The 13,799-nt window shown below is 50.4% G+C and overlaps 1 protein-coding gene across 3 annotated transcripts in view; it reads right to left on the bottom strand.

The window, feature by feature from the left end:
• Positions 1 to 1,696: 1,696 nt before the first annotated feature.
• The window catches only part of RTN3 (reticulon 3), a 47,108-nt gene continuing 35,005 nt past the window's right edge, over positions 1,697 to 13,799 (bottom strand). For all 3 annotated transcript variants that reach the window (XM_061606360.1, XM_061606361.1, XM_061606362.1), the window contains 6 exons: positions 10,606 to 10,813; positions 8,275 to 8,413; positions 7,035 to 7,104; positions 6,363 to 6,409; positions 5,326 to 5,384; positions 1,697 to 4,131 (listed from right to left, as the gene is read on the bottom strand). In XM_061606360.1, coding sequence (XP_061462344.1) covers positions 4,086 to 4,131; positions 5,326 to 5,384; positions 6,363 to 6,409; positions 7,035 to 7,104; positions 8,275 to 8,413; positions 10,606 to 10,813 — 569 coding nt within the window. In that variant the 3' untranslated portion in view covers positions 1,697 to 4,085. The remainder of the gene's footprint in view (positions 4,132 to 5,325; positions 5,385 to 6,362; positions 6,410 to 7,034; positions 7,105 to 8,274; positions 8,414 to 10,605; positions 10,814 to 13,799) is intronic.

The following is a 13,799-nucleotide window of genomic DNA, read 5'->3' as shown; positions in this document are numbered from 1 at the left end:
TGAGGTGGAGCCAAGGGTAGAGAACCAGTTGCTGCCGGACTCTTGTGATGAGCTTCTGCCGGGCCTTGAAGACCTGGCTCTTTGGACAGGCTTTTGGGGTGGGTTAGGTTTTATTATTGTTGTTGAGATTTTTAATGTTCTAATACAATTATATGTTTTTATTCTGTATGTCGCCCAGAGTGGCTGGACAACCAGCCAGATGGGCGACTAATACATCTAATAAATAAATAAGCCCTAGGCAGCATTGCCAATGGTCAGGAACACCAGAAGAGCTCTGCTGGATCAGGCCAATGGCCCATCTAGTCCAACATCCTGTTCTGAAAGTGGTCAACCAGATGCCCATAAGGTGACGCACACAAACAGGACCCGAGAGCAAGTGCACTCTCTCCCCTCCTCCGGTTTCCAGCAACTGGTATTCAGAAGCATACTATGGAGGGAGAACATAGAACATCCTCTTTCAAAGCCATCCAAGGTGATGGCAGCCACCACCTCATCTGGGAGCACATTCTATAGTTTAACTATGCTCTGCATAAAGTAGTAGTTTCTTTTGTCTGTCCTGAAATGATGCAAGTTGGTATCTTGCAACTGGAGGGGCACAGGACACCCCCCCCCCAAAAGTCCTGGTTTAGGTGCCAATTGAGCTTTCTGCAAAAACCCATCTTTGAAATTAACATAAAGGCCCAGGAAATGGGAGTCCCAACAACATCTGGACTGCACAATACTGGCGAAGTAGTAGCACCAATGGATCCAAGCGCACACAAGGCCACCTCATCCCATCCCTGCACCTTTTAATGCATGGGAAGGATGCCGAAAGCTGCACTTACTGCTTGACAGCATAGGAGGCTGCCCTATACTGAGCCAGGCCATTCTTTTGGTCCATCGAGCTTAGCACTGGCTATGTCAGGTGTAGGGAACCTTTGGCCCTCCAGATGTTGCTGAACTGCACATAACCCCAGCACCCTGGGCCACTGGCCATGCTTCCTGGGGCTGATGGGAGTTGTAGTTCAGTATGTGGAGGGTCAAAGGTTCTTCACACTTGCTCTATAGCAAACTGGGGGTGAGGAAACCTGCAGTCCTCCAGCGCTTGCTGGATGGGGTGGAAATCACTGGGGGTGGTGGTGTGATGAAGCACCACTTTGCAAGTACTGCCGAGAGAAAAGTTTGTCTCTAAAGTCAGGTGATTTTTCGTGGGGAGGGGAAGAGGACGGATCAAAAACATGCTTCAGGAGGCACATGCTGAACACTTTGCAAATGCAGCATTATTTTCAGCCTTCGATCCTCCTTAGAGCAGACCCATTTAAGTCATAGCCATCAATTTTAATGGGCCTACTTCCAGTAGGACCAAGGCTGCATGCACACCAACCATTTAAGGCACATTTCCTCCCCCTTGCCAAAAACCACGGGGACCTGTAGTTTACCCCTCACAGCTCCAATTCCCAGCACCCTTAAACTACAGTTCCCAGGATTCTTGGGGAGGCAGGGGGAGAGAATGCGCTTTAAATGTGTATGTACGCAGCTTTAGATACAGCCTACTGTCAGTTGTTATATATAAAGGTAATAAAGGGGGAAAGATAAGGGAAGCAGGAGCATTTGGATTAGCCACCTAGGTTGGTTCTGCTGACGGGTGAGAATCCAAACCGGCTTTGGAAGAGGCTAGCCAAAATTCCCCAGCAAGAACTGAAGGCGACAAAGCTGCTGGAGTTTTATAAGTTTTTGTGCTCTTTTTATTAATACCACATCAAATTGCATTTACAACCCAGTCCTCTTTTTAAACCTTGCACACCAGGTTTCTCCTGTACCCACGGCACTACCATACTTTCACAATAATGCTGTATACCAACAAACGCACACCAATGCAAGAACTTCCTTAGTAGTTTTTGCCATTTTCTTTCTTTTTTTAAAAAAAGCCTGCCAGGCACAAAGAGGTCGGTTCACAGTTCACACAGCAGTTAACAGAACAGATGTAAGAGCTGAGCCAACGGCTTCCAGTGCAGAGAAGAGGTCCTTGAGGGGGGCGGGGGGAGAGGGGCCAGGTCAAGACAGTGCAAGTTGCCTCCTCAGGCTGAGATGGCGGGGTGGTGCAGAAGCCCATCAGGCACTCATGCGACTCTCGCCAAGGTCTGCTTCTCCTAATCCCCATTCAAGACACAAACACACAGCTCAAATTGCTTAGGGTCTTTTCCCCCAAGCCACACAACCTCTTGTTGGCTTTTACGCTCTTCTCGTCTCTTTGTCAGCCTTGCAGACAGCGGGGCCCTGCCATTGTGGGGGCGTTCCAACAGGAGCTTTGCACCAAAAAGGAGGGCGGCAGGCAACGCGTGGGCGGGTGGTTCTTAACAGCCACGTTGGCCTGGCGCTCTGCTTGTGCCCATTTTCAGCAACACCCTCCACCTGTTCAGTTACGACGTGAAAAACAGTAAGCCTACAAATCGCAGCCTGACAAGGTGGTTGAGGGGGCGGGGAGGAAGACCAACTCTAGAAAGTCCCCGGACTAGACTGCAGCACAGGCTGCCTTTTGGGGGCATATTAGGAAGACTTTACATAGCCTTTCCCCAGGTACATTCCATGGGAGACCCACCACCCTAGTGGAGAGAAAGTGGCCCCTTCCATTTTAAGCGGCCAGTTTGACTCTTTATTCCCAGCTGCCCTTGCTCAGCCTTGTCAGATGGGCTCACCTTGCTCAACCTGAATTCCAAGTCAATCCTCCAGCTATGCATGGTCCCCTCTTTCACCAGAAAAAGAACTAAAGTTAGCAATAGCTGCTGGGAGTACGATTTTCCCTTGCTGCAGGGGGGGGGAGGGGCTGGCGATACGCCATGACGGCATTCTGACAGATTCTGTTTTAAAACAAGGCTTCATTACCGAACAGGAAACACACAAACTAGCGTTTTAAAAACTGCAAGACTCTTCAAGACAATCCTTGGCTCCCTAAGGGTCTTTCTAAAACTGGAAATGCACACTAGGGCACAAAGGTCTCCAAGGGTCGTCCTGCAACCGCAACAGCTGCCTTCCTAGAAAACTGTGGCTCCCTGCAGGCCAGTGGGTGGCTGGAACGGGGGGGGGGGGAAGACAAAGACTGGGGTCAGGGTGTGTGCCACTGCTCTGCAGCTCCCCCACCCCAGAACTGGATAGTAGGGTGGCTGGAGAGCCACATGCTTAGGTTTCCCCACCAGCTTGGGTTTTGTTTTCACAGCAGAGTGTACAGCAGTCACAGACATTTTCATTCAAGAGTAAGGGGGGGGGAAAGTACAACCTTATTCATCTTGGGGGTGAAGTTAAGGAATGGGGAGGAGTTTGGAGGAACTGATTTTTGTGGCTGGATGATTGGGGAGAAAGGCAGGCAGAAGACGAACCCGACGAACCGGACAGAACTGATGTCATTAAGGGAGATGGGGAGGGTGGAGAATCCCCCTTTCCATCAGCGGGGGACATGTGGCAGTGGAGAGAAACTGGCTGGCACTTCAAAGCTTCCTTAACCTGGTCCTCTTGCTTCAGGTTAATTAATCCATGGCAGAATGAGGGATGAGCCTGGTAAGAGACGGACACATTCTGCCTTAGTGAAACTAGGAACATTGCACCTGAAGCAAATCCTGTCATTAAAAAAAAAAAAGGGGGGGGGAGGAGAACAAGGGGGAGGGAGGAGAAACAGACTACCTTTACCAGGCAGCTATGTCAGCCTACTGAGCTGATTTAGCAACACAAATGTTCACTTAGAGCAGAAAGCACCTTCCTAACGAGAAAAGAGCACCCACTTTTCAATGGCTTACTACATAACGTTCCATCCAAGGCAGGACGCCAGAGCTGCTTTGAAAGCCAGGGGGTACCCCCCCCCCCATCACCACTTTTAAACTTCGGACACCAGTTCGTGTTTTAGTCCAGTGCACTCTGAGCCCCGCCTTTAAGTCTGGAGGGAGAGGGAATTAAAAAAACCAAAACATAATCAGTAAGCTTGGAATGCAAGCATCAAGCTGATTCGGCATGTCTCTTCATAGGTACAAGTAACAATGGTTATAACTATGACACAAAGGGTATTTTTTTTTTGTCTTGTTTTAGGATTAACAGCTGGATCCTGGTTTCTTGCAAGGTTATTCTGCCTTTTTCTTGACCACTCCGGGAAGCTTTGCTTGGATCCTGTGGAGGGAAGAAGAGGAGAGATGGAATTAAGTGCTGGGCAGTGGCGGCGGCAAGGGAACAATGATGCTTGAGTAGTTTTAAGTCCTTGTGTGAGTCCAAGTGGCCTCTGTCACACTTCTCAATCTGGATTGGGGTTTATGGTCTGAAAGCACATGATGCAGCCACCTTGCTGCAGGCAAGGGATTTGGGTTTGGGTCATGGCCTGGATGGGGGACTGCAAGACACACCACCCCGAGTTCTATTGAAGAAAGGCGAGGTATACATTGAACACGCTCAAATTAACACCAAGTCATCTCTCAAAAAACAGCCAGAGGATAGACCCTGCCAATGGCATTCATTTGGTTCCGTCTGCATGCTTTCGTGATGAATCAAAAGGATTTGACCTTTGGAAGTGCTTTGGATTATTTATTTATTATTTGATTTATATCCTGCCCTTCCTCCCAGCAGGAGCTCAGGGCAGCATTAGCTCCAGCCTTTGCGTCATTGTTAGAATGCCATCCTGAGGACTAGAAGCATCCTTTGCTTCCCAAAAAGGAAGTTCTTGCTTGGTTAAAGGAGGCACGATTAAATTGCTCCCCAGGGTGGCTGTCTTAACACAGCAAGTTGTTCAGGTAGAGTGGCTTGTCGCGCCACATGGTCAAAAGCCCTCTTATGCCTTGAGAGGCAAACAGTTCTGACTGCAAGGCAGCCAAAAGAGGATCGAAAGCGGCCGCAAGAGGCAGCACCCCCACATCACAGCTGTAAGGAACCTGGATGATCAGTAACCAAAGGCTCTACAGTGTTTGAGTGGCTTTGCTAGCCAAGCCGTAGTCATCAGATTCCTCCAGCTCCTTTGGTCAATAGAGGCAAGCACACCCAATCCAACAGCCCGACAGGGCTCAGAGCGCCACTGCTGAGCACCAGGTGCTACCCCTGCTTGCCCTCAAAGGGGTGGGTAGCCTGCTGGTTTGGTCCCATGTGGCCAAGACATTCTGGCGATGCAGACCCCTAACCACCTCCAACTTCTCCTCTGCCCCCCATCTGCGGAGCTGGGGAGGGGGCAGGGACTGCCGCACGGCTGGCAGGACTCTCCCTGCCAACCTCTGCAGCTTCAAACTTGGCAGGAAAGGCTGGTCGCTCGCCAGAGGGGTGCGTTACCCTTGACTCAGCAAGTGTCATCATCGAAGCCTGCCAAGCTTTGACATGACTCACTTTGTTACAACTGACTTGATCTGATCCCGGGCAATCCCGACATAATGGTCGATCTGAGTCTGGGAACAAAAGACAACCAGGTTAGAGGAATCGGAAGCAGGTCCAACAGCGTTATGCAAGACAATCAGGCATTTCTAAGAACGGTTGCCATGTGCAGCAATGCTCCTACACAAGGACATGCACAAATGCCAGCAATCCTCCTGTCCCCTCCTCCCAATTCCTTCCGATCATGTAACCTGCAGCCTTCCAGATGTTGCTAGCACACTTTTGCCAACCTGTTATTCTCCAGAAGTTTTGGACCTGCAACTCCTTCCAGCCCCAGCCAACCACTGAAAGCCGAGGTGGCCTTTGTTCGCCTGCCTGTAAGCTGTTCTGAAGTGCGAGTTGCCTGATATGTAAAGGTTAGCTAGATAATCCTGTGTTTTATTTTCTTTTAGAAGCAATTTCCCATTTCTAAATATCCATCTGTTTGGTTCTTAAATAAATGAGCTTAATTAGCTAGGTCAGCTTTACCCAGCCCCGTCGAAACCTTTTAGTGCTCCTGCTAGCCTGGTTTTATGGAGCTGAAAGGAAGCCCTGTCATAAGGCCTGTCCTTCTCCAGCAACGCAAGCCGTAAACCGGAACTGGACAGGTAATGGAGTAAAAAAACTCACAGATGGTGCCTGCTCTACTTCTGAGTAACAAAAGCTACTCTACCTCGCAGGGGTGCCTTGCACTTGAACCTGTTTGTCACAGAGTCCGTCATCATCTGGAGGGCCAAGCTTTCCACACCCATTTTAGAACTTTTTCAAAAATGCCTTATCAGTTCTGCGAGCCAGGGAAATGTTAAAATGCGTGAGGATCGGCACATCAACCCTAATGGGTTGACACAGGCTACCAAGGGTTGTTGGAGCAGCACGGGGCCCAGCTATGAAGAGACAGCAACCATGCTGCTCCTTCGTGAGTCCGCCCCCAAGCCCAGGAGGATGCAAATCGCAGCCCCAGGTCACCAAATGAACAGACCCACACCACCTAGACGACATTCCAGGTCACCCACCTTGTACTTCTCATAAACAACTGGGACACTGAAAACCAGCAACTCCGCTGAAACGAGACAAGGCAAATCACGGGTCACAAAGGCAGCCAAGAAGGATCGCACGTTTCAAAGGGTTGCACAGCACAAGAGTCAGCCATGCTGCAATTTGGAAGCAGCCCTGCAAATTTCACTATGTCTGCAACCCACTGGACTGGGCCTTACAAAGGGATAGCCTGTCGGGTGAGCTGCAGAGAAGGGCCGTAGCCCAGTGGTAGAGCATCTGACTTGTATGCTGAAGGTCTCAGGTTCAAACCCCAGCATCTCCAGGAAGGGCTGGGAACGGCCGCTGCCAGTCGGTGTAGACAATACTAAGCTAGATGGCCCAAGGTTCTGACTCAGTATAACGCAGCTTCCTATGAGATAGCTGCTATTCCCCAGGACCCAGACAGCCTTTGAGATCTGTGTTAATTAAGTGGACTTGTGTAACTCTGCCACCAGAGATGGCGACAGCCACTGACACAGCTTTTCTTCTCCGTGATTTCTCCCCATCCGCTTTTGAAGCTAAGCTAGTGGCTATCAGCCACGTTCAGAGGGAATGGGCCAATGAAAACCAGCTGCTGGTGGGCTAACGGGAGGATGACGGCTTCCATGTCCTGCCTCTGGGCCATGGTTTCCATAAAGATTGCGTCTTACCAAGGATAAGGAGGGTGATCCCATTGAAGACGGCCCCAACGTATGTCATCAGCCACATGACCACTGCCAGCTGCAGGCAAAATGGGATGGTACGCTGTTAGCGAAAACGCGAGAGCACGCGAGAGTTTCTTTGGTATCAATGCATCGAGAATGGCACATTGGAACAGTGAATGCTGTGAAGTTGTCCAAACCTCTTTGATACCCGGGACCAGCCTGCTCACTGTAGTGCCCCATTTATTGGGAAAGTTGCTGAAACAGATTTAGATGACTGTGCCAAGTTAACAGGTGGGCCAGATGGTCATCCTGGATTTCATGGGTCATTCCTACACAGGTCTGCTGACATTGCCTCCCATCTCTGACCATCAGTCTCCATCCCCAATCAAAACATCTGAGGCCCTTCTCTAGGGCCCCCTTGGAGGGAGGCTTGGAGGGTGGCGACACAGGAGACGGCCTTTACAGCTGTGGCTCCCCCTCTGTAGAACATGCTCCCCAATGAGGTCTGCCTGACGCCTTCACTGACATTCTGGCGCCAGGTCTAGACGTACCTTTTTATCCCAGGCATTTGATAAACGAAGATGATGTTGTTTGTATTAATATTCTAAAGTTCTCTGTGGCTGTACTGGAGGTGTTGGTTTTTTTATTTTGTTTTACCTTACAATATATTTATTTTGGTTTTTAGAAATGTTGTTAAGTCACCTGGAGACCTTTGGCTAACAAGTGACAAATAAATGAAGATGGCCATCCCTTGTGACCCTTCCCGCTCTCATTTCACCACCCACCTCTTTCACTCTGGCTCTCCAAGGATCAGCAAAGACACTTGCCAGCTCACCTGCCAAGGAGTGCATCCTTGAGTCTGGCAAGGGAACTGTGTCGGAGGGAGTTCCTACCCATCTCCTGAACTTAGAAAAGGACAGGAACGTTCCCTAATGCCACACTGGCTTCAGAGATGCTCAGAAAACAAAATACAGTCATGCTGCTTTTCCAAGGTCTTCCCAGGCATCGAGGAGCATTCCTACCCACATCTGGGCTTCTGGGGATGCTACACTAAGCCTTGGGGCCAGGTGGAAAACAGTGAAACCTTGCTGCTTTGAGCCTTAGAGAAACAGGGACGACCCGCACTCCTCCTCAGCTTAAACCAACAGGTACTCCCAAGTACACTGCAGCAGGGGGCCTCCACCTGTTTGGAGATCCTGCTCTGCAGCACACTTCACGCAACAGATTCATCTGGCCCTGCACTTACCTTCAGCGAGTCCACCAAGTCTTCCACCAGGAAGAGGCGCAGGATGAGCTTCAGGGCGTGGTTGATGTGCGTCATACCAGCGCTTACATAGTTGTGGAAAGCCTCGGAGGACAGCGCAATATCAACATCCAGGTAAGTTCTGGGGAAGGGGAAAAGGGTGGAAAGCCACACTGTGGGTAAAACCAAGGCACCAGAGAACACGGAATGTTCTTGCATTGCCTGCCGGCCAGGTTATTACAGGTTACTTCCTTCTGCAGGGTAGGGTATGTTTCAGACTCCATGGCTTGTGGGCCGATACTGGCTTGTTTTCCCAGGGAGGAAGACAGAGCTCTCTTTTTACTCTGGTGGGAAGAAGAGGATTGCCCCCCCCCCAGCAGAATGGGCCTGCTGTGCTTGCCCTTTCATGATAGAAGGAGAGAAATGGTCCACCAATAACTAGTCTTGTCAAAAGCAATGACCGACTACAACTCCAGACTCGCACAGTACCAGCAGGGATGAGCCAATGAAAGCAAATGAACAGGGGCAGGTCCTTTAGAAAATGGAAATGGACTGCCTTCAAGTCGATCCCGACTTACGGCTACCCTATGAATAGGGTGTTCATGGTAGGCGGTATTCAGAGGGGTTTTCCCATTGCCTCCCTCTGAGGCTAGTCTTCCCCAGCTGGCTGGGCCTGCTCAGCTTGCCACAGCTGCACAAGCCAGCCCGTTCCTTGTCTGCAACTGCCAGCTGGGGGCAACCGGGCTCCTTGGGACTATGCAGTTTGCCCATGGCTGCACAGGTGGCAGGGCACATAACCCCTGAGCCACTCATTGTGGGGGTGATCTTTAGCTGGCCCTTGACACCCCGGTGACACGAGCGGGGATTTGAACTCACAGACTCTGGACTCCCAGCCAGGCTCTCCTCCCCACTGTACTACACCAGCTGTTCAGGTTTGGCCTTAGCATGATGCAAAGTCCCGCAAGCTCTTTGGGTGGCAGATGGTGGCAGTTTGATGAACCTACCAGGCTCTCCTCCCCACTGTGCTATACCAGCTTTTATAGAAGGGTCCATCAAATCCAGCAACTTGCATTCAGCAGTGGCCAACCAGATGCAGAGGGGTCAGAGCTCAGTGACAGAGCACACATGCTTTGCAAAGCGGAGGGCCTTAATGCAAAGCTGGAGGGCACAAGAAGGTCCCATTCCATCCCTGGCATCCTCAACAGACAGGGCTAACTATTTGGTTTTATTAAGACTTTTTAGTGCTTTATTCTGTGTGGTTCATTTTTAGGTACACCGCTTAGAAATGCGTATGATTAAGGGGTGCATAAATGCCTCAAATAAGTAAGAACGGGTCAGGGATAGACTCCAGCCTGACACCCTGGAAAACCGCTGCCAGCCAGTGCAGGCAGTACTGAGCTGGATGGACCAATGGTTTGACCTGGTATAAGGTAGCTTCCAAAGTTGTCCACGATCCTTTGCATACAGAACGTCCAAGGTTCAATTCCGGGCATCCCCGCTTGAAAGCATCAAGGAAAGACCCTTCTCTGTTTTGAGACCTGGCAGACAGCACTGGATCGGACGGACAAAGAATCTGACCTGGTCTCAAGCAGCTTCTTTTCGACCTGGTGTGGGGAACCATTAGCCCTCCAGATGTTACTGAACTACAACTCCCATCAGCCCCAGCAAGCATGGCCAATGGCCAGGAACAATGGGAGTGGTAGTTCAGCAATGTCTGGAGGGCCAAGGGTTCCCCACACCTGTAAAGAAGAGGACGGGTGACAACAATAGAAGATACGAGTAAATGTAAGAAGATATAAGGGAGCCTTCCTTGCTGGAAGGGCCATAGCTCGCTGGCAGAGCATCTGCTTTGACCCAGAAGGCCCCAAGCTCAATCCCTGGCATCTCCAGATAGGGCTAGGAGATAACACTGGAGAGCTGCAGCCAGTCAGTGTAGCCAATACGGAGCTAGATGGACCAAATGCCTAAGGCAGCTTCCTTTGTCCCTATGACAGAGCTTCCTAGATGCTTCTGAGAAGGTCACAAGCGAGGGGATGAGAGCCCCTACCCCACGGTATGCCTCTAAGTATGTGTTTAGTGGTACACTGCTTCTGAACCCAGAGGCTTCATTTAGTTCTCACGATTGGCATCTGCCGACAGAACGCTCCTCCTCAATGAATCTGCTGAAGCCTTTTTCTGCTTTCAAGGCCAGCTGCCGTTACCCTAGGTTGTGGCCATGCATTTGCACGGGCTCTCAAAAGAGAACGCCCTTTTTACAGAAAGGGTAACGGCAGACAGAACCACCCTTGGCCTAAAGGAGCCCAGCGGTTGACTCGGCCCTTCCGGCCCACTCACCTGAAAGGGTGCCCCTCTTCGGACTTCTGTACGGCCTGAATGATAGACTTGTAGACTCGGAAGCTGATGGTGACGGACAGGAGGGCCAGGATGAGGTACGAGATGACGCTGATGACGCTGAAAGCGGCCAAGGAGAGCAGCAAGATCAATGTCGTGCTGAAGACGAGGCCCGTCTTCTTCACATCCCGCCAGAAGATCAGGTCGCGCACTGCCAGAGACGGGAGAGGAGGAGAAAAAGCACCCGAGAGGGTCAGAAACTGCTCTGCAACGTGGACCTCCTGAGAGCAATATCCAAGGACCTTCTCTGCATTCCTACTACAGGGGTGGCCAATGTGGCGTCTGTTGAGGTCTTCCTCTGGCGCCCCGCACCTCACCCTCACCGCCCCTTGGTCATGAGATGGTGAGGGCGGATACCCTTAAAGGGCATACAGCTGAAGGAGGAAGGTGGCAGAGCGACGCTTTCCCCTGCCTCCTCTTTCAACTCTGTGTTTTAAAGGGTCAGATCAATTCTACTGGACCCAACTTTTACCAAGATTCTTTGGAAAAGCGAAATGTGCACACACACATGCTTCCCCTCTCTTCTGAAGGGGGCTTATCTGATGGAAGGGGGAGAGAATTGACCAGATTGGGGGGGGGCACCCTTGGCACTCACTCAAAAATCCAAATGTGCCCATGAGCCTCCAAAGGCTGGCGACCCCTGACCTAAGATATGACTGGAGGTTAAGCAGGAGAGGGCTTTTGTGAGCACAGCATTACAGCTGTGGAATGAGCTCCTGAAAGAGGCCTGTTTGTCTCCATTACTTTGCCTTGGGCTGCTCTGCAAAGCCATGGTTCTTTTGTAAGAGGATTCAGGGGGCCAAACAAACAGCTGTTTATAACCTGGCTGTTTTTGAAAGCTTCTCTGTATTTTGATTTGTTGCAACGACACCAAAACAGATTTGGAAGGTGACTTTCAAAAGACAAAGGTGAGATGCAATTTGAAAAAAATAAATGCCATTCCATTTACAGACACGTAAAGCTCTCTTACTGTACAATCCTATATGCCTACTCAGAAGCAAGCAGCATCACTATCGAGTTCAAGGGGACTTACTCCCAGGTGTGCATAGGATTGCAGCCCATACAAACTCACCTGGGAGCAAGTCTACTGAGTAGACAAGTCTAGACTGCAATGATAACAAACCAACTTGACAGCTTGCTTAAAAATGGCCAACCTGGTGGATCTGTTGAACTAAGCTTGAGAGTCATCACAAAAAAAAGATGATTCAGCAGCGCCCTCCACAGCTTGATACTGGGACGGCCAAAAGATTTGCACCCCTAGATCTCTAAAGAATGGGAAGGAATGGAACCATTGGTTTTAAAGTTTTTTAAAAAAAAATGGCAAGTCACTTTTGCTATTTGGATGGGGGGGGAAGGCATTACCTAAAAATAAGAAACCAACAGCTACCTTGAATTTTTATTCACAACATGCTTCAGCAGCCTGTTGGCAGAATTTCTGGTAGATCCTGCATGGGGCAGATTCCCAGAGCCTTGCATGTTAGCATTTGTTGTGCTGTGTGGGAACCTGCTGATCTGTGGTCCTATTTCCCATGCGAAGCGGTGCATAATGCAACTTATGAAAACATGTAGCTGATAAAAATGTGTGTGCATATAATTCAATCACCCCCCAATGTCTACATCTTTCCAAAAAGCGCGCATGACACACACAACAGTTCCCCCATGACTTCAAAATTTCTAGAGATTTTACATTTCTACCAAAGCTGGATTTAAATAATGCTTTTGCTGATTGAAATATGGAGCTTCTTTCTATAGACATCAAAGGGACCACAAGTTCTGCCCTGGATGCCAGCCCTGCCCAAAGCATGGACAGAGTGACTGTGAGGTGAAGCCATTGCCTGGCTTCTTGCCGTGTCTACCTGGGATTAACCTCCTCTGCGTTCCTTTCCCAAGATCAAGGGTGGAACGCTTGGTTCCCTGTGACCGACAGGAGCGCTGAGGAACTGTGGCCCTCCAGATGTTGTTGGATTCCAGCCTCCAACAGCCCCAGCACAGCAAAATAATGGCCAGAGATGATGGGAGTTGTAGTCTGGTGACATCTGGAGGGTTACAGGTTCCCCATCTCTGCTCAACAATACTTAACAACCCCTCAAACACACACAGACCCCAGTTGGTGACTGCAGTGAAACTAAAGCATCTTTTGGAAAAAGATGCTCAGCCCTGACAACTGCTGGTACAAAAAGATTGTCTGGGGTAGAAATAACACACAATATTCACTGGGAACAAGGAAGATTCTCCGCAAACGCATTTCCATTTTTTCACTTGTCCTTCCTCACCGTGCAAGTTTTGGCCTGCAGCATCCAGCCACCTTTAGGAAGGGAGCACTGTTGCCCCACAGCGGGAAGGCCAAAGCCCTCCCTGGATTAGCAGCCGGCAGCAAGTGCTGTTAGGCCAGCCCCCTGCTGTTTATTCTTCTACAGCACGAGGAAGGCGGAGGCGGAGGGACTGGGAGAAGAGAAGCCTGGGCTGCAAGCCAGCATTCCCCTCCTGATAGGCTGGCTCCGGGCTGTGCTGCCGAGCTCAAGACGAACAGCTTGGTTCCAAATCCACGGCAGGGGGACAAAAGAAGGCGGAATCGCCTCTTGCAAGGTACTTGGCTGCTCTCGGGCACCATAACCAGAGCGCTACCGGAAAGCTCCACACGTACGCACCATAGCAGCAGAGGCTGGCCCGTTAGGGCGTATGGGGCACCGCCCCACCAACCTCGATCCGCCTTCAGCCAGCCCCCACCTGCCTGCCTTCTTATAACCAGTCCAGGGAGTAGCCCTGGCTCTTGGCTTCTCTTTAGACTCAGTGCTTCCCCTACAGAACTCATCAGAGTGGAAGATGCCAGTCTCCCTGCCTGCTGCCCTACTGGTCCCAATGGGCACCAGCCACCACCGTGCCACCGGGAGCCCACGGATTCCTAATTCTGTTTAAAAAGCCAGTGTAACACTCCCCACCATCCCACTGCAGTCTCCAGCAGCCTGAAAGAGAGAGCAGATAACTGGTTAAGTGCAGAAACCTATTTTTTTGTTTGTTTGGTGGTGGTGGGGAAAGCAGAGGAAGATTGGCTGCATGCCTCTTAGTGTAAGCTCTTTCGGTAGCAACAGCTTGGCCAAGTTACTTCTCCCCCCCCCCAAAAAAATGCAATAGCTGTC

This window comes from Rhineura floridana, chromosome 22, assembly GCF_030035675.1.
Source record: "Rhineura floridana isolate rRhiFlo1 chromosome 22, rRhiFlo1.hap2, whole genome shotgun sequence".
Lineage (NCBI taxonomy): Eukaryota > Metazoa > Chordata > Lepidosauria > Squamata > Rhineuridae > Rhineura > Rhineura floridana.
The sequence above is the reverse complement of the archived record's forward strand: the minus strand, read 5'-3'. Positions and strand labels throughout refer to the sequence as shown.